This window comes from Pelophylax lessonae (assembly GCF_965119305.1).
Source record: "Pelophylax lessonae genome assembly, chromosome: 4".
NCBI lineage: Eukaryota > Metazoa > Chordata > Amphibia > Anura > Ranidae > Pelophylax > Pelophylax lessonae.
The window spans coordinates 498,190,152-498,210,174 of NC_138771.1; the positions used below are offsets into that span (position 1 = coordinate 498,190,152).

Consider the following 20,023-nt stretch of genomic DNA (forward strand, 5'->3'; position numbering starts at 1 on the left):
CCATTGGGTTGAATGAAAAAAAACTGGATATTTAACTTACTGTAAAATCCTTTTCTCTGAAGTTCATTGACAGACGCAGCTCCATATCTTCTTGACCATTGGATTGTGCTGCCCCCTAAAGGAGTAGGACACTAGGCAGGAAACCGCTTTACCACGCCTTATGGGGCAGTCCTTGCAGGCATACACCCACACACTCTGCTATAGCCCTCAGTTTTGTTGCAAGCAGTGTTTAAAAGAAAAAAAAAAAACATTTCAATTATAATTAGAGGGGTGGGTGCTGCGTCTGTTGAACCTTAGAGAAAAGGATTTTACGATAAGTCAAAAATCCAGTTTTCTCTATTGTTCCCTGACAGACGCAGCTCCATATCTTCTTGACCATTGGGACGCCCCAAATCAGTATTTTGCAGGAGGGGTGGGAAATAAAAATGCAAGAAATAAACGTAATTCCCCAAGGGCTAAAATTAGCCAACCAGCTAACATAGAGCTCAGCCAGGAACAACTGGAGCTCACCCAGAAAAAACTTACACCCTCAAAAGAGAAAAAAAAGTTCTCATTTAGACAGCAGCCTGCAAAACCTTGCGGCCAAAAGAGGCTTCCGGGGATGCCAACACATCTACATTGTAGAATTTTGTGAACCTGTGCACAGATGACCAAGTTGTCGCCTTGCAAGTTGCATCACTGACGCCTGCTGACGAAAAGCCCAAGAGGCAGTCAGCGCCCTAGTAGAATGAGCTTTCACAGGGAAAGGAGGAACATGGCCCTTCAGTGAATAAGCCTGAACAACTGTCTGCCTGATACATCTGGATATGGTCACAGCAGACGCAGCCAATCCTTTAGGAGGACTGTCGGTAAGGACAAATAGAGCGTGTCATTTTCTGAAAGACTCAGTAGCCGTCAGGCAAACCCTAATTGCCAGAACCACATCCAAAGAATGCAAGGCAATTTCCTTGGAATGCTTGGGCTTAGGACAGCGTGAAGGCAGCACCATCTTCATTCAAATGAAAATCAGAAACCACCTTAGGAAGAAACGACTGATTAGGTCAAAGTACCACTTTATCTCTGTGGACCACCAGATAAGGTGAGCGGCATGACAACGCAGCCAATTCAGATACTCTGCGGGCAGAAAGGAGGCGCAAACACCTAGTGCATTACCCGTGGACACTTTTTAGAACGTTCATTAAAAAGCCAAAAAACATACTCGCAGACATAACGAGCATATATTGCATTAAATAAATCCACCACACGTGGAGGTATTCATCCCTGTCGTTAGACCGCTGACTTGTTTCGGGAGTCACGCTCCCTTCCTCAGAGCTAGTCCCATCAGCGAGATCATATTTATACTAAATGTGCCATGTGTGCCGACACCCATCTCTCCTCCCACCCCCACCCTCCCCTCCATTGTGCCCTGGGCAGGGCAAAAAAATGGGGGCACAATGGGGGGTGGGAGGAGAGATGGGTGTTGGCACACATGGCACATCCAGTATAAATATGATCTCGCTGATAGAAGGACTAGCTCTGAGGGAGCGTGACTTCCGAAACGCATCAGCAGTCCAATGACAGGGTTGAATACCTCCACGTGTGGTGGACTCATTTAATGTGATATATGCTCTTAACCGGTCCAGAGATGGGCATAGATTGGACGGGAAGAACCTGTCCGACAGCCGAGACAAGAATTTGATCTTGTAACCCGATCGGATCAGTTCGCGGACCCATTTGTCCTGAAACAAGGAAGTCCATGGTTCTGGAAAGAAGCGAAGACTCTTTACCCACACCATGCAACTAATCACAATCCCCACCGCAGACACTCTGGCTACCAGTGGAGCCGCATCCAGCGACGCATCACATATATACAGGAGGACTTAAACCCTTTGGTCCTTTGGCTCAATCGGGCCCAGTGAGAGCTGCTCTGTTTCCAAATCATCTTTCAGTAACTTTGCCCATTCTGTGATAGTCTGCGACACCAGGGTGATCACAAATACCAGTTTTAGTATTGAACCCGCTAACACGTGAAAATGGCGGGACAAAGATTTATTCCGTCTATCCACGGGATGCTGTAAAAGCCAGGGACTCTTCCACCAGAACCCCAGTAGACTTGTTTAGTCTGGAAACCAGATGATCCACCTAGTGGAGACCGCAGCCACGAAGGGGTAACGCCATTTAAAGCGCTTGGGCACTACTAACATTTGTTTGATTCGCCCCCACTGTTCATGGACAATGTTGTCAAAAATGTAAACAACTTTCCCAACTTCTGGGATTTGCGAGTGTCAAAAGACACTTGCGTCCCTGACGCTGTAGACTCATCAGCCATTTTTAAGGTTTCTCGCACCGACACTAAGTGCTTCCACCAGCATGCTTTCCTGCACGGCAGCTGATGAGGACATGTCCTCCTTGCCTTCAGAATGCGAAAACACGATTCACCAGGGTGGGGTGCGTCCGCTGCGGCCATATCTGCCTCATAATCGGAGGATACTACAGAGGGAGGTGAAGGCAAAGGGCGCTTTCGGCAAGCGGCACTTTTTAAAGTGAAATCCATTTTTGACACCAAGCTTTCCAAAACTGCTGTAAAAGCAGTCAGGGGCTGCGATCCAGCGTCGCACTGAGGGAGTCAGTAGGTGAGATTTTGTTCTGGGACTCCATTAGCACTGAATATAAAAAAAGGCAGTGTCAGTTTAAGAAAAGTTGCAAAAACGCGATCCGCACTGCTGCACCAGCGGTACCACAATTCCCAGCTTGCAGCAGTGAGTGTGAGGAATACCTACAGGGACCCCAAATACATTACCACCAAACCGGTCTGGAGGCTTCAGGAACGTTCCGTGCAGAGATAGAAACGATCTGACACAGGAAACAAACAGAAAAGCACCTGGGTCATGTCTACAGCCCCTAGCTCAGGGTTGTCAAACTCAATTTAATTGCGGGCCGCATCAGCATTATTGTTGCCGGTTGTATCTGTAAGACTAGATGTCGAGAGCAACCCCACCCCACCCCCAATAGATCAGATATCAAGAGGCATCCACCATCAGAAGTCAAGAGTCCCTCCCTTACATCACAGTGCACCCCTCTTACCTTGCGCTGCTGCTGGGAAGAAACTGGGGGCAAATCTGGGAGGCAGAAAGTGCAGGGTCTGGAGGACCAGAGGAGGGCTTAGGTCTGCTGAATGCTGAGACCAGGGGAGGCAGAGACAAAGGGGTGCTGTGGCTGAATAGAGAGGCAAAGGATCTGTAGGAGGAGATCTGTCGTCCTCTCTGCTGCTGCTGACTGCTGAGACTGAGGACAGAGATGCGAGCGCTACATAAAATGGCCTGGAGGGCTGGATTTTGCTCGAGGCCTTGTGTTTGACACGTGCCTTAGCTTCTCCCTTGCTGTCCTCGCTGTTGACTTCAAGAAAATTGCCTATAGCCCCATTCCTCTGGGGAACTACCAAAACATGGCTGCCTATGCATTGCAATGAGAAAAAACGTTTTTTATTGATGCAGAAAAAGGTCTACAGCAAAATGGCAGCCCTCCAGGGGGACATCAGACAAGAGTCATCGGAGGGTCCCCAGAAGCAAACCCCACCAGGACAGACCCCCTTCACGCAGAACTGCCACAGCAGCTGCAATACATACACCCCCCAGAGGTAGAAACCTGCTTATGGGAGGGGGGCCTGGTATACCCGAGAGGCCAAAAGAACCGAGGATAACCCGAGGGTCCGACTTTCTCAGGGAGGGGGCCCATGTCCATCCCGAGACCGCAAGAGAATTGGGGGGACACTTACTCACCATACCACAGTATCAGGTGGGCACCACTCTGAACAGACTACCTCCCACCCGGGGTGGGGGTGCTGACAGACAGTGGGTACGCTGCTACTCAGGGCATCCCAGGTCGTTCGCGTTTTGGTGAGGTGTTCCACTCGTGGGCTCATCCCTGTCCATCAGGGCTCTGGCGTGGTGAGGTGTAGTGCTGGATTGTAACCTGCTCACACTCGCTGGCCAGGCTAGGTGACCTTAATGTTTTAGGATAATTAAGTCTGAAACCCAGCCGGCTGTTGCTTGTAGTCCTCACAGGAACTCAAATTAAAAAATAAAATCACAGAAAAAAAGGGTCCCAAAAATAAACAACTAAGACCAAAGTCCCAGCAGGGAACTAGGTCCTACACCTAAATTAGGCAGAAACAAACTGAGGGCTATAGCAGAGTGTGTGGGTGTATGCCTGCAGGGACTGCCCCATAGGCGTGGTAAAGCTTTTTCTTTCGTAGTGTCCTACTCCTGTAGGGGCAGCATAACCCAATGTTCAAAAAGATATGGAGCTGCGTCTGTCAATGAACGATAGAGAAAAAATGATTACTTCATGGGCTGCCCAAGACACTGGTTACTGAAAAATTATACCACTTACTGCCAATCATTCTTGCAGCAGGACATCCAATTTTAACATACTGAAAACAAGGTGAATGCGGACGGGTGGTTACATTTCTCAGGAATAAGCCATTAAAATCACAGTCCTAAGGGCCACTTCAAACTAGAAGATTGGTAGCATAGATCTGTAGAGCCAACAAATATTTCTGCTTAGGTTTCCTTAACATATGACATCTCATTATGCCACACCCTCCTACCCAATATCCATTGAAAGCCTTCAAGCAGCCAGTGGTGGAATATTTTTTTTAAAAGCTAGAATGGTAAATGGGAATGGCTTGAAGAGGGAGAAGCTGAGAACCTGATTACAAAATGGATCAGGATCAGTGGAACGTATAGATTTGGAACGCTTTGCTTTTTAACTTTGCAAGTCAAGAGATTCCTTTTAAGATGAGATGCAAGTTTGTTAAATTAAATTGTAGGAGTCCGTCGGTCAACATTAGGAGGCAGAAAACACCCTTTTAAAAAGGGACAACGTCAACTAAAAAGATCCTTAAAAAGGCATACCTGTAAAAGATGGTAAATACCTAGAGCTTAGCCATAGACTGAGCAAATGACTTTCCTGAAACCACCAGAGCGTCGACCAAAGGATACAGAGATCTTGCCACAAACCTCTGAACCTTACGGTTGAGACGAGAGGACAACAGGTCCACATTGGGAGTCCCCCACCGGAGACACAGTTGTTGAAACACCTCCAAGTGAAGAGACCATTCACCCAGCTTCAACGCCTGTCGACTGAGGTAGGCCGCCTGACAATTATCCACCCCTGGAATGTGCACAGCAGGGAGGGCCAACATATTCTGCCCACGTTAGAATGTCAGATACTTCTCTGTCACATTCTCTAGCATTGTCCAAATTAATCCTTACCGGGCACCCCTGCAGACGATCTGTCCACAGGGACAGGCAAAGTCCGATCGCTCGAATCTCCAGGATATTGATCGGCAGACTGGACTCCTCCCGAGTCCAAACCCCTTGAACTGAATCTGTGCCCAAGACACCTCCCCACCCAGACAGGCTGGCGTCTGTGGAAACCACTGTCCAGTACAGGGGTATAAAGGCCTTCCGCTGTCGAAGAGCCGGGGAGCAGAGCCACCAAATCAAGGATCCCCTCGCACCCCAGCTCAACAGGATCAGATTGTCTAGAGATTGTTGATTCTTGTCCCATTTGGCAAGAATCTCCTTTTGCAGATGCCTTGTATGGAACTGAGCAAACGGAACCGCCTTGAAGGTGGAGACCATAAAGCCCAGCATTTGCATGTAAGTCCTGAGAGACTACTGACGGTTGGACAACAGGAACCGAATCACATGCTGCAACTTCAGCAGTTTCGCCTCCGGAAGAAACACCCTGGCTGAGGCTGAATCCAATCAGGCCCAGAGAGTACAGGTTGTTGGACGGAGTCAGAGCTGATTTCTGAAAATTTAGCGTCCAGCCGAACTCTTGCAGAGTTCGCACAGTGATGTCCAGATCACCTTTTAAGACAGACGGAGACTCTGCTCGCAGAAGGAGATAGTCTAGGTACCCCAGTACCGAAATCCCCCTCTGCCTGAGCAAGGCCAACAACGGGGCCAACACCCGAGGAGCTGAGACCAAAGGGTAACGCCACAAATTGATAATGCTCTTCTCCCACTGCAAAGTGAAGAAAAAGCTGGTGCCCGACATATCTTGGGATATGAAGGTAAGCATCCTTGATATCGAGAGAGAGGCCAGAAAATCCCCTTGATGAAGAGATGCCACCATCATGCGAATGGACTCCATCTGAAATTTCTAAACCTGCACAAAGCGATTCAGGGCCTTGAGGTCCAAGATTGACTTCTTTCCTGGGAACAGGAAACGGATATAAATAAAATCCCTGAAAACTCTGGAACAAGCACAATTACTCCCTGTGATAGCAGATCCTGCACCGCCCCATAAAGGCCCTGCAGCCGATCCGGGGACAGGCGTAAGTCGGAAGGAAAGAAAGTTGCCGGAGGCAAGGACCGAAAATCGATCTTGTAGCTGAACCAAATCAACTTGTGGACCAATTTGTCTTGAATGATCCACAGGTCTGGAAAGCAGCAAAGACGTCCCCCCACCCCAGATACAGGTGGGAGCACCCCTTCAGGCAGAGGACCAGTGGAACCCACTTTTGACTTACCAGCCCAGGGCTTCTTGGAATCTCCCGCGAAGTTACGGATGGATTTTTGTTCTTTGTCCTGCGAGCCCGCAGGACAAAAGGGCCGTTTGTGAGCCGAGAAGAAAGGACCACGTTTACAACGAGGCTCTTTGCAACCTGTGGAAGCAGCGTACTCTTACCGCCAAGTAAGACCTTTAAGGATCTCTTCCATAGAAGCTTTGAACAGGCGATCTCCTACAAAAGGGATATCAGTCAACACCTTTTTGGAAGCCTGGTCCGCAGACCTTTATTTCAGCCAAATCATTCACCGTAGAGTCACAGCTGTCAGACACTCTGCAGGATAAAGGGGCTGTATCCAGAGAGGCATCACAGATATACTGTAACCCCTGTATCAACTGATCCGCCAGCTCCGGAAGATGTTGACCCTCTTTCAAATCCTGGCACAGAAGCTTCACCCATTCCGTTAAGGTCTGGGAGACCAAGTTGATGGCAAACACCAGCCTCAAAATTAAACGAGCCACGGTGTAAAGGTATCGGACCGGAGCCTAAGCGCTCTTGTCCACAGGGTCTTTAAAAGACACGGAATCCTCCACCGGAAGAAGCGTGGCTTTACTCAATCTGGAAACCTGAGAATCCACCACCGGTGAACTGTCAGTTTCTTCAAAAGGGGCTCTTCAAAAGGATACCCCCTAGTGAAACGCTTAGGTATCCCAACCATGTGTTTCGGAGATCCCCACTGATTTGCGACAATCTCATCGAAATAGGAAAGGGGAACACCTTTGTCCCATTGGATGGTCCCAAACTGCAACGACGCAGCATTAGCTGTGTCCTCCGATTTTAACGTTTCCTGAACTGATACAATCAGTGCCTCCTCAAGCGCCTTTTCCTGCGCGGCTGAAGTTGGAGGTTTGATTGATCACTCGGTGCTTAGACGCAGGCTCGGTGGGTTGACTCGCGTCCCCGGCGGCCAAACCTACCTCAGAATCTGAGGAGGCAGAAAAGAGTTTGCTAGGCCGCTTTTGAAAGGCCATATCAACTTTAGACACTAGTGACTGCAGGACCGCTGTCATGGCCGCCAGGGCAGACAGACCCAGAGGGTCGCCCAGCTTCCGAGAGTGGGTCAGGTGGTGACACATGCTCCAGGGACTCCATGGTTAACACGCAGGCCACCTGCAATATGTGAAAAAAAAGCTCCCTCACCGGTGCTGCAGTAGTACTACAAGTCCCAGCACACCAGCGGCAGCGCTGCTATAGCAGGAAGCGGGAGCTGTACACCCGCAGGGACTCACCACCACTGACTTAGGGAAGGATGCAGAGCGCCAAGTTGCTTGCCATGCAGCGATCAGAGAGAAGGAGGAAGCGGCGTCTCTGCCACTAGAGGCCCACCGTCGCAGCAACGCTCCACAGGCTACAAGAAAAGGGCCACCACATTGATTTCAATGGGAAACTCTGAAATCATGGCCGCCAAAGCGGCAGAACAGCCATCAACAGAAAAATGGCGGCGGAGCACTCGGGAACCCCTAACAGCCCTCTAGGTACTTAAAGTCCGCTAGGGACCCCCACCCTGACGTTGCCACACAAAATTTTATTGCGAGCCGCCGGCAGTGTGCTTCCTTATCCCGCAGCCCAACACCGCATGACCCTGTACCTGAAATTAGCCAGGCCACCCCGGGGAGGGGGGATTAAGGGAGGTAAGTGAGTTTGACATGGGCAGGGGAACCCCGCTAGTTGGGGGGGGGGGGGGGGCGGAGACACCAGGCGGGAAGGAAGGACACATAGGGATCTACCAACCCGAGGAAAAGGCTGGCGTCAACCCCAACATTTTCCCGGAGGAGGGGGGGGGGGGGGGAGACTACTACCCACCACACCTGGGAACCGGGGAGTCCACTGCACCATCTTGGAATGGGGGTGCTGCGGCCAGTGTCGTGACCAGGGCTATGCGTCCTCACGAGATGTTTCACTCGCCGGCCAGCCCCCCGTCCGGTGGGGCTATGTCACAGCCAACCTACCGCGGAGCTAAAGTTCGGTCGCGCCCGCTGGTCAGACTGGGAAGATCGTAAGGATCTGAGATATCCAGTGCGTCATTGAGTCCGCCAGTTGATTGTAGTTCTCACAGGAACAGAAAATAATGAAAGAAAAATTACATTTAAAAAAGGAAAAATGCAAGGACCAGAGATCCCAGCAAGGAACAAGGTCCTTAACTCCTGACCAGGCAGGAAAAAAAAATGGATTCTGAGAGCAGGAAGTGGAAAGTACACCCCTTAGGACTGCCCTAGGGGCATAGTCAAATTTCTGCCTAGTCCTACTCCTATGGAGAGCAGCATAACCCAAGAGTCAAAGAAGATATGGAGCTGTGTCCGTCAAAGAGAAAACTGGATTTTTGTCTTACCGTAAAATCCTTTTCTCTGATGTTCATTGACGGACACAGCTCCAGATCTTCTTGACCGATGGGTTTATGCTGCCCCTACAGGAGTAGGACACTAGGCGGAAAAAGATTTGACTACGCCTATAGGGCAGTCCCAGGGGGTATACTCCCACTGCCTGCTATAGGACTTCAGTTTTTTTAACAAGCAGTGCCAGAAGAACAAACTCCAACTCAATTAGAGGGGCAGGTGCTGTGTCCGTCAATGAACATCAGAGGAAAGGGTTTTACGGTAAGACAAAAATTGGATTTTCGTAAGAACTTACCGTAAAATCCTTTTCTCCGAGTCCTCTGACAGACGCAGCTCTCAATGCTTCTTCATTAATGGGTAATGCGCCAAATTGCAGGGTGTCACGCACCGAAACAGCCGGTGCATCCACCAGCGCCTGCCGCGGCAGGGGAGCTAGAAATGTCATCCTCATTATCCGAGGAGACAGGGTGCCAGGTAACAGACCCGGCAGGGAGGTCCCATTTCTGCGGAGGCTGAGCCAGACTCAGACTCCGAGACATCAGATGAGGCAGGGGTAGGCGGAGAAACGTCTGAGCGCACCTTCACCCAGGCCCAATTGCTTCCCGAACTGCCGAAAAGGCATTGACGGAAAGTAGAGATCAAGAAGACCCTGCGGCCTTCGTGAGGGGTCAGGTGGGAATGGCCTGCAGGGTCCATACTGAACCTGAGGAACCCGCCAGCAACTTAAAAAAAAAAAAAAAAAAAAAAAAAAAAGACAAAAATTATAATTTTTTTCCCCCAAAGTGGCCCCCGGAGGTCAGGCGCGCGCTAACAAACCCCCACAGAGAGGGAGAGACCACCCTCATGACGCACTGCCTCCAATCACTCCCACCGGCCTCCACAGCAAAAAAATCTACCGCAAAATGGCCGAAAACGGGTGTACCAAGATGGCCGCCACCATAGAAGCAGACAGAGGCTGCAACAAAATGGCGGCCCCGCGCGGGAATTGCGACCCACAGGGAAACCCCGCCAAACGCCCATACACAGCAGAAATCCCCACAAATGCCAACCCCCCGCAGGATTGGTCGAGCGACGTGTGCGCGCACTCCCCCGGCCCCCCATGCGGCCTGCACACTAGGCCACAGCCTCGGGTAGGCCCAAACAGTCCACCTCCCGGATCAGAGAGAACAGCGTCCGTCAATGAACGATCGAGAAAAATACGTTTAAAAAGTAAAAAATGCCAGGACCATCCTTACTCCTGACTAGGCACAAAAAAACTGAAGTCCTATAGCAGGAAGTGGAAGCATACACCCCCCCCCCCCCCGGGACCGCCCTACAGGCGTAGGCAAATCTTTTTCAGCCTAGTGTCCTACTCATGTAGGGGGCAGCATAAACCCATCGGTCAAGAAGATCTGGAGCTGTGTCTGTCAATGAAGGAAAGAGAAAGTAACAGGCTATTTTTTTTTTCTTTTAGGTGCACTGTCATCCTGGTATTTGCTCAAACGTGGTCAATGCATCTGGGCATCCTCTCCAACGATGCCTAGAAAGTTTTGTCAGCCACAGAAGTCCTGGAGATCATTTGCTTCTTCTGAAGGACTAGAATATCATACAACAGTCACTCCACTAAGAACTCTACCTGCTCTTATCATGCAATGCAGCCAGTAAAGAGGACATATAGAGAATTAGGATAGAATGTCACAGCTAAAGTTGAATATAGATTAGAAGTGAGCCGTTACGTTAGTCCTATGGAAAAACATAGAATGACTAATTGTCTGAAACGTTTCCAAACAGGTGATTCAATTTACACATTGAGACAAAAGCGGATCTCTGGATTAGGAAAATATAACAAACCTGTTTTTGGCAATCGCATTTTCTAGAACATAAAAAAAAGATAAAAACTAGTGCATGAAAGATCCCCTCTAAATACTAACATTAATTTAAAGTTAATTTAATACTAAACAAAAACATACTGCAGCTTACTAGTCTTTAGAAGTTTTTTTTCAGACTTTTTTTTTACCTGGCAACCCTACCTGCAATATTTTGCCCTAGTGCAACAAAAGCTCATTCTAAAAAGGTGGCCATACATGATGACATGCATTTCGAACCATGTGTGGCCACTGTAGCTGAACAAAAGTCAATCTACCCATCAACTTCTGTTCAACCACCCTCTCAGTTAAAAGCCGCTTGATCAGCAGTTGCAGCCAATTTGGGGGGTCGGAAGAGCAAAGCTGGGAAGATTACCCCATCCACCTCAAATCCAGGAATTGTTTTGCTTGCTAAACAAAGAAAACTGAACAGTATATTTTTTTTACAGCAGATAGCATGGAGGGAGATAACACTGTATAAGATACCTGGCTGTCTCACAAGAATAGCTAGGACACAATATTTCTGGGAAAATCAACAAATATTTTCTACAACTGCCGAAAACGTATTTAGCACCATGCGATTTCCCTGTGGCTGTGCTTCTAAAAAAGTGCAAGGACCTTTCTTTTCTAGAAACACAGGCACAGCGGCTCACTGAAATGAATGTGCTGCCGTGCCTGTACAAACGCAGGGAGCAAACACGCACGAGTGTAAACCTAGGGTAAAGGCTCTTTCACACGAAATCGATCCACTCTGATTAGCAGGGGATCCATGCTGAATCAGAGCAGAACAGGACAAATGTCAGTTTTTTTTACATCCGTAACCATTCAGTTTGTGTCCGGCAGACACTTGTGGACCTTTGAAAGCTCTATGGGCGCCTAGATGTGAATGGACACTGTCCTTTTCGGTTTCGTTTTTTTGGACCTTGACAGACTCAGGGGTATGCGGGTGTAGGCAAACACAAGACCATTTAGATCTTCCAGTATAAAGAGCTGCCTAAAGCTTCTGATCAGGGATACTTAAAGAGGTAGACCTCATCCGAAAGCCTGCATGAAAGGGCCCCAACACCGAAAGGGGTGCTTACAATGGCTAGCTTTTATTTTTGAAAAACATTTATATTAAAGAAAAAAAAAAAAACAATGCTGTAACCATTCAAAAAAGTATAAGCTGGAGTTTGCTTTAGGGCCGGTTCACACTCTTGCGAGTGCGGCGATCGCATGTAATTTGGAGCGCACTGCTCCTTCATTACTTGCGATCGGATGTGCGAATGCGAATTCAGCCATACACTTTGTATGGCTGAAATTCGCACTGCACCCGCACAAAAGACGCACAGGACCCTTTTTTCCAGCCGCATCAGGATCGGATCGCACAGTGGTTCACACATGTGCTATCCGATCCTGTGCGAACTGTCAGATTGCACTGCGATATGCGATCAAACTGGGGGTGTCGTTAACATTTAATTGACACCCCCTGCGTATCGCATATGGCAGTGTGAACTGCCAGCGGTGCGTTTGCGATGCGGGAAGAGGCTGCGAATTCGCAGCCTTCCCGCATCGCACAAGTGTGTACCGGGACTTAAAGTAGGTGAAAAAGGTAGAAGGTAAAGTGGATGTAAACACTCATATACCCAGTGAAGTGAACAGCCTCAGATGACACAAATCTGCCTGCATAATTTTTTGTTTTGTATATCTGCTGCCCTCAGCTTCCTACACAGTTTAGAAAGTGAACGTTGTATTAGAATTTTCTTCTTCCTTTTCCAGCACTGGGTGTGGAGTCTTGCTGTGTGACAGCTAATTGGAGGAAAAGCACACCCCCCCCCCCCCTCCACATAGGCCTTAGAAGGAAGAAACATGCAGAGATGTGCTGTAAATAGAGCAGCTTTCTGCTAATTTACCTCTATGCATCCACCCTGAGACAAATTTCCAGCTGCTTTTTATCTCCGGTGTCAGAGAACTTGTCAGAAGTTATCATGCTGATAACAGAGGAACGGAGCAGCAGAAAGACAGGACTTAGGGCTTTGCAGAGAGAAGTAAACATTACAGATATATGTGCCCAGGTAACAATTCATGAATGGGGTTTACATCCACTTTAATGCATTCTCTGCCAACCCCAGTCCCATAAATACTTAACTGAGCCAGAGTCTAGTCTCTCAGCTATCTCCTCAATGGTCATGAAGGCAGCAGAGGGAGCCGTTGGCTTATGCTGCTGTCAATCACAGCCTATGAGGTAAAAAAGTGAGGGAGTAGGGCAGAGCGCTAGCGGAGGACCTCAGTAGTGGAAAACCAGGGCTGACCTGTGCAAAACCAATGCACAGAGCAGGTAAGTAGGACATGCTTTATATTAAAATAAAATGTTTACTATCATTTGTCAGTCAAGTCCATCTAAATCTGGTGGTGCATCTAACACTATCCTCTGCCCAGAATGACAATACTGCTGTCAAAAAGGTGTCTGTGCTGCTTTTCCAGTGGGGTAGAGACATCCTAAAACCAGTGTGCTACTGGCTGGAGCACAAGGTGGAAAAAAAAGCTTTAAAAAACCAAAAAAAAAAAAAAAAAACCAAAAAAAAAAAAACACGTATGTAACCATCCCATTTATGGACCAGTAAGCTGCAATATAAAACATTTATGTTTCTGGGTTTAATACTGCTTTAACCACTTGCAGTAATCACCTGGTACGTCATTTGACTTCAAGTGTTTGTACTGGGAAGATGCCTGCAGCTATCACCCGGATACCATCTTTAGAGCAGACAGTCGGTTCTCTTCTCTTGGCAATCGGAGGGGCTAACTAGTGGATGTCATCGTCACCAGGAGACCTGAGCTGGCATGTCCACCGGCTCCCTGGAGACCCATACAAAGCCGCAATTGACTTTGATCGGGTCCCCGCTATGGTAACCTGGAAGCAATGACATAACGTCTGGTTTAACTGGCTGTCAACAGTGCCATTTTCTGAAAATCAAAAGTATTTAAAAATGCTGATCTTGGCATTTTAAATGCTTTCAAGTGCAAAGGAGAGATTTGGGGTCTTATTGACCCCAGATCAATCTATAAAAAAAAGAGTACCACAAGGATGTTTACATTTCCTTGTGACAGCAATAAAAGATAAAAAAAAAAGTTAAAGCAACAGTGTACAAAATAAATAAAAATACAATAAAAAATAAAAAAATGTAGAATGCCCCTGTGCTAGCGCACAAAGGTAAAATGTTTTCATCTGCCCTGCGTGCACGCTAACAGTGATCGTCCCATACACGTGAGGTATCGCAGCGAACATCAGATCATGGGCAGCACTAGACCTCCTCTGTAGATATAAAGTGGTAAACTGTGAAGGCTTTAAAAGCGGTGCCTATAGATAGTAAATTTAAGTTGCCATTTTAAAGCTTAACATGTTTGGTACCTATTTACTTGGAGCGTATTGTTTTATTGCATTAAAATTTTTAAAAACGTATTATTTTTTTCCAAAAATTGCATTTGAAAAATTTGCACAAATACCTTGTGACAAAAACATGTCAAAACCCACCAATTTGTTCTCTAGGGCCTCTGCTTTAATATATGTTTGGGGATTCCAAGTAATCTTCTAGCAAAAAAACTGGTAGTTACCTGTGAACAAAAAGTGCCAGAAAAAGCCTGGTCTTCAAGTGGTTAAAGAAAGATCTAACTCTATAGAATAGGTCCATTTTATGACCTGCTCTGGTCATTCAGCTTGCCTGTTGCTATGACAGAGCTGGATTAGGCCCTCAAAAATACAGAAGTGAGGATTGCCTGTCATCACTAAGATTCCTAATTTGGAACTAAACCTTTCTACAACCCATCCAATCTTACAGCTGCCATTTATAAAAGGTCACAGTCTGAAAGGTAGCATTCACAATTGACACCCAACCCCAGCACATAAGTAAAACAGTATTAAAGAGGCTCTTGTAAAAACAACCAAGCTCATTAAAATTTTTAACCGCTACCATACTGGGCGAATTTCGACATTCCATTTTTTTTGCTAGAAAATTACTCCAAACACATATAGATATACATATATACATTATGGTCCCCAGGAAGACGTAATCTATGACGAAATGTGTCGGGAAGGCGTGCTGACGTCACCACGTGATACCCGGAAGTCAGGCGGCTGCGTCCTGTGGATTCTGCCGATACTAGCACTGATTGTTTTTGTTTTACATGTGTGTTTTTTACCTCACTTAATAAATCTTTTGCTACTTACTTCACTATTGTGGCCTCTTTCTCTTTATGGTTTATGTCGGAGAGTTTATGGTTCGGGCTGATTATAATATTGGGCTGTTCCATTTCTGTGGCTCATACCACCTGGCTTGGCTGGCAGGAGAGAGAGTACAGAGACATCTCACTCTCACTTCCGCTGACGGCGGATTCCTTCTCTGGTTACCGATCGCACGGGTGAGCCGGTAGAAGCACCAGAGGGCGATAGGGGAATGTCTCCTCCCGCCACTCGTATAAACAATCAAGCGGCTCAACTGCCGCTAAGATTGTTTTTACTATAATTGCCGGCAGGAGAAAAAAAAAAAAGGATATCTGAATGATGCCTGAAGCTACAGGCATCATTTAGATATCTCCGCTGAAATCCCAGGACGTATTATGGCGTTCAGCGGTATGGGAGTGGTTAACATAAATCAATCAGCTAAAGCAATAAAAAAAAAAAACACCAAAGATCCTAGATAAGACTAACATGATGAAAGCGAAGGTTTGTGTGAGGGGGATGTGAAGTTTCACATATGTAGTGATGGCACAACTTACCGGTACTCTGCTGAGTGGGGGCTTTGAGGGAGGGGTCCCAGCTTTTCCAGGAGCTGCAGTGGCAACTGCTGCAGAAACGTAGGTGACCGGGGTAACAACCTGTCCAGGAGTCACACCTTGACCCACAACCGACATGCCAGACTGTCCTAGAGGTAAACTGGTGGGTGGTGCTGTAGATGTGGGCTTGGTCTGGGTGGAGACGGTGGTTGATGGAGGTCCAGGCAAAGGAACCCCCTCTGGTCCAATTGGAGCTTCTTGTGGAGTTAAGCTATGCTGTGTGCCAACACTGCCATGCTCACTGAAAAGCGACCTCAGCTTCTCTTCCAAAGTCTTGATATCATCTATTCCAGACTTTGTCAGACTGTCTTCACCTTCAATAGAATGGGCGTGAGGAAGACCGGGGATGGTGCTAGGCAATGTCTGACCATGTTGCAATGTATGCTGAACAGTGGGGATCTGGGGGTTTACAGGCACAGCTCCAGACATAGGAACCTGAGAGACAAGTGGCGTAGACACTGTTCCGCCCGTTTGTGATATAATCGGCGTTGTTGCAATAGCGGTTGGAAGATTAGTGGGATGAATAATAGGAGCATTACCAGCCACTGCAATACCAGAAGCTGCCACTCCTGCATAAGTGAGAGGAGCAGAGATCGGGAGGGACATATCCATTGTACTTATGGCAGTGATGACCTCTGTTGGTTTCTTCAGGACATCTGGATGAGCAGCACTGGAGGTGACACTTTCCATAAAGCTCGGAGTGGAGGTGCTACTGCTCAGTTGAATTTGCGCTGGTGTCACAGTGCTCATAACTGGAACGGACACAGATGTGTGAGGCAGAGTACAAGCTACGTTGCCTACTGGCAGCTGCAGTGGAGGAGATGTAAGGGTCTGTGGTACGACTGAAGCAGTGCTCGCAGGTGGAAGTGACTGTGTTGGGGGTGACGTCACTGTCCCAGGAGCCACAGGCAAGCCCACAACTAGAGGCAAAGCAGGAAGTGAGGTCACAGCTGAAGGTACACATGTGGACACAGAAACCCCAGATATCACTCCTGTAGTGAGTGGCTGGGTAGACACAGTGGTGATTACAGGCACAGTGCTTGGCATGGTACTATGGGCTGACACTCCTGTACCGCTAGGAGTCACAACACCTTCCACAAGCAGCTGGGACACTCCCGATTGCAGGCTGCTGGGAGCAGCTGTAGATGATAGGGGCAGGCTGGATAAACCTCCTGAGAAAGACCCAGCAATATTCGTCAGAGATGGTGGAAACGGAGGTCCAGTTTGATTAAAAATTGGTGGAGCTGTGCTGGGACCATCAGACACCTGAGCCTGTCGTAGCTCAGCGAAGGCATTATGGAGACTGATAGATGATGCAGAGTGAGAGAGGTTCATCCCAGGTGCGTGAGAAGTGGAAACTGCGAAGCTCGGTCCATGGGAAGCAGGAACTACAAAAATAAAGGAAAAAAATAAATATTAGGCTGCTATAATTGTAGACACCTCCCTCCATAGAGATGCTAAGACACTATAACTATAACTAACAATCACGAGGCAACACGAGGAAAGAAAATGTCAAAAGCAAAAAGCTGCTCATTTCAATTTTAAAACCAATGAAATAGAAAAAACAGAATTTTTGTAAAATCTTACCGTAAAATTCCTTTCTCTGAGTCCTCTGACAGTCGCCGCCCACTCATTCAGTCTTCACCAATGGGTATTGACCTCTTATCTATAGGAGCAAGCTAGGCATAAGACTTGTTAAAAACAAAGCAATTTACATAGACACACCTATGGGGGCTGTCCCACTGGTCCAATACCCCCCTGCTATCAGCCATCCCAACTCAGTTTGGTAGCAAGCAGTTAAAGTCCAAAGAACTCCAATAGAGGGCCAGGGGCGGCGACTGTCAGAGGACTCAGAGAAAGGAATTTTACGCTAAGATTTTACAAAAATTCAGTTCTCTTACGTCCTCTGACAGTCGCCGCCCACTCATTCAGTCTTCACCAATGGGATGTCCCAAAGCAGTGTAGACATGAGGGGTGGGAAACGTAACCGTCATAAAGGCAACACAGCACCCACGTCAGAGAAAGGAACCTTACATGAACAGAAAGGTAAATCCTCTGGGTAACAGAAAAGCTCAACTGGAACAAACAACCCAGGAAAGCAAATAAACAAGGGGAAAACAACCCCAACAGTCAGGGACCCGCAAAAACCAGGGTCCCCTCAAGGTACTGCCGCACAGAGAACTTTGCGGCCAAAGGAGGCATCAGCTGATGCCAGAACATCAAGTTTGTAGAATTTGGAGAAGGTGTGCACTGACGACCAAGTCGCAGCCTTGTACACCTGGACCACCGAAGCCTGATGCCGGAAGGCCCATGATGCACTTACCGCTCTGGTAGAGTGCGCCCTGACAGGGAAGGGCGGAGCCCGGTCCCTAAGCGAATAGGCTTGTACAATCGTCTGTCTGATCCATTTTGAAATGGTCGCCGCAGACGCAGCCATACCCTTCCGAGGTCCCTCAGGAAGGACAAAGAGAATCCGACTTCCGAAAGGATTCAGTGGACAACAGGTAAACCCTGATCGCCCGGACAACAGCCAAGGAATGTAAAGCAAACTCCTTCGGATGTTTAGGATTCGCACATAGCGAAGGCAAAACAATGTCCTCATTAAGGTGAAAATCAGAAACCACCTTAGGAAGGAAGGACTGGTTAGATCGAAAGACCACCTTATCCCTATGAACCACCAGGTAAGGGGAGCGGCAAGACAGGGCCGCCAACTCCGACACTCTCCGGGCAGAAGTGATCGCCACTAGAAAAGCAACCTTTCGACAGCAGGGGCAAAGAAATTTCCCTGCTGTTTTCAAAGGGAGGACGTTGCAAAACGGACAGATCCAAGTTCAAGTCCCAAGGAGGTAGAAGCGCCCTCCGAGGAGGGGCCAAATGACGCACACCTTGAATAAAGGTGCGAATCAAAGAGTTAGATGCCAAGGGGCGCTGGAAAAGGATGGCCAGTGCAGATAACTGGCCCTTAATCGTGGTCAACACCAGTTTGTAGGAAGGCTAATACCCTCGCCACCGAGTAGGAACGAGGAGGGAATCCCCTGGATTCACACCAGGCAAAATAAGCCTTCCAGGTACGGTAATAGATCTTACCAGATGAGGCTTTCCTAGCCTTGAGCAGAGTAGGAATGACCTCGTATGAGAGACCCCTGTCTCTCAGGACCTGGCTTTCAACAGCCATGCCGTTAAAGCCAGCGACTGTAAGGCAGGATGGAAAATCGGTCCCTGAGACAGTAGATCGTCTCGTAACGGTAGCCGCCATGGAGGCTCAACGGCCAGTTGAATGATGTCCGCGTACCAGGACCGGCGTGGCCAGTCCGGGGCCACCAGAATCACCAACTTCGGTTCCGAGACCAACCTGCGAAGGAACCTGGACAACAACTGAATCGGGGGAAAGGCATATAATCAGACGATACCGGTGCCAAGGCACCACCAGCGAATCCGAGGCGTCCGCCAGAGGATTGCGCGTTCTTGCCACGAACCTTCCCACCTTGTTGTTTAGCCGGGACGCGAAAAGATCCACATCCGGGCATCCCCATCTTGCACACAGCATTTGAAACACCTCCGGGTGCAGGGACCATTCCCCCTGGTCCAGGGTCTGGCGGCTCATAAATCGGCCTGCCAATTCTCCACACCCGGAATGTGAACTGCCGAAATCGCCGGGACATGAGTCGATCCGACCAATGGAGCAGGCACAGCCAGATCGCTCTCAATTCAAAGATGTTTATCGGTAGGGAAGATTCCTCCACTGACCAAGTGCCCTGGGCAGACAGGTTGCCCAGAACGCCACCCCAGCCCGACAGGCTTGCTTCCGTGGTAATCACCGTCCACAGCAACGGCCGGAAGGACTTCCCTTCCGCTACGGCCGGGGACTGGAGCCACCACAGAAGATCCACTCTGGTTTGGCGATTCAGAGACACCCTCAGGTCCAAAGACTGAGGGAGCCTGTCCCATCTGGCCAGTATCTCCGCCTGGAGAGACCGCGTGTGAAATTGTGCAAACGGTATCGCCTCGAAGGCGGACACCATCAAGCCCAGGGACCGCATACATGTCCTGAGTGACGAGGACTCGTTGCCCCTGAGGGACCTGACCTCGTCCTGCAGGGTCCGGAGCTTGTCCTCCGGCAAAAATACCTTCGCTTGGGCGGAGTCCAGGACCATCCCCAGATAGGGGAGACGAACCGAAGGCGACAAAGTCGACTTCTGAACGTTGATGGTCCATCCGAACTCCTGGAGCGTCTGAACCGTAGTAGGTAGATCGCGCAGCAGGCTCTGACGGGCACTCGACCTTAACAGGATATCATCCAAATATCCCAAGACCGCAATGCCCTGTGCCCATAACAGGCCCAAAACGGGAGCCAGCACTTTGGTAAACACCCTTGGAGCCGAAGCGGGACCGAAAGGTAACGCCACAAACTGATAGTGTTCCTCCGTGATTGCGAATCGGAGGTACCTCTGATGACCCTCGAATATAGGGATGTG

At 48.5% G+C, this 20,023-nt stretch overlaps 1 protein-coding gene across 1 annotated transcript in view; it reads right to left on the bottom strand.

Annotated features, from left to right (window-relative positions):
- Nucleotides 1-20,023, bottom strand: part of WNK1 (WNK lysine deficient protein kinase 1) — a 340,445-nt gene that overhangs the window by 43,097 nt on the left and 277,325 nt on the right. Inside the window, exon 20 of the mRNA XM_082253649.1 lies at nt 15,492-16,936. Within this exon, the coding sequence (XP_082109775.1) occupies nt 15,492-16,936 (1,445 nt within the window). The remainder of the gene's footprint in view (nt 1-15,491; nt 16,937-20,023) is intronic.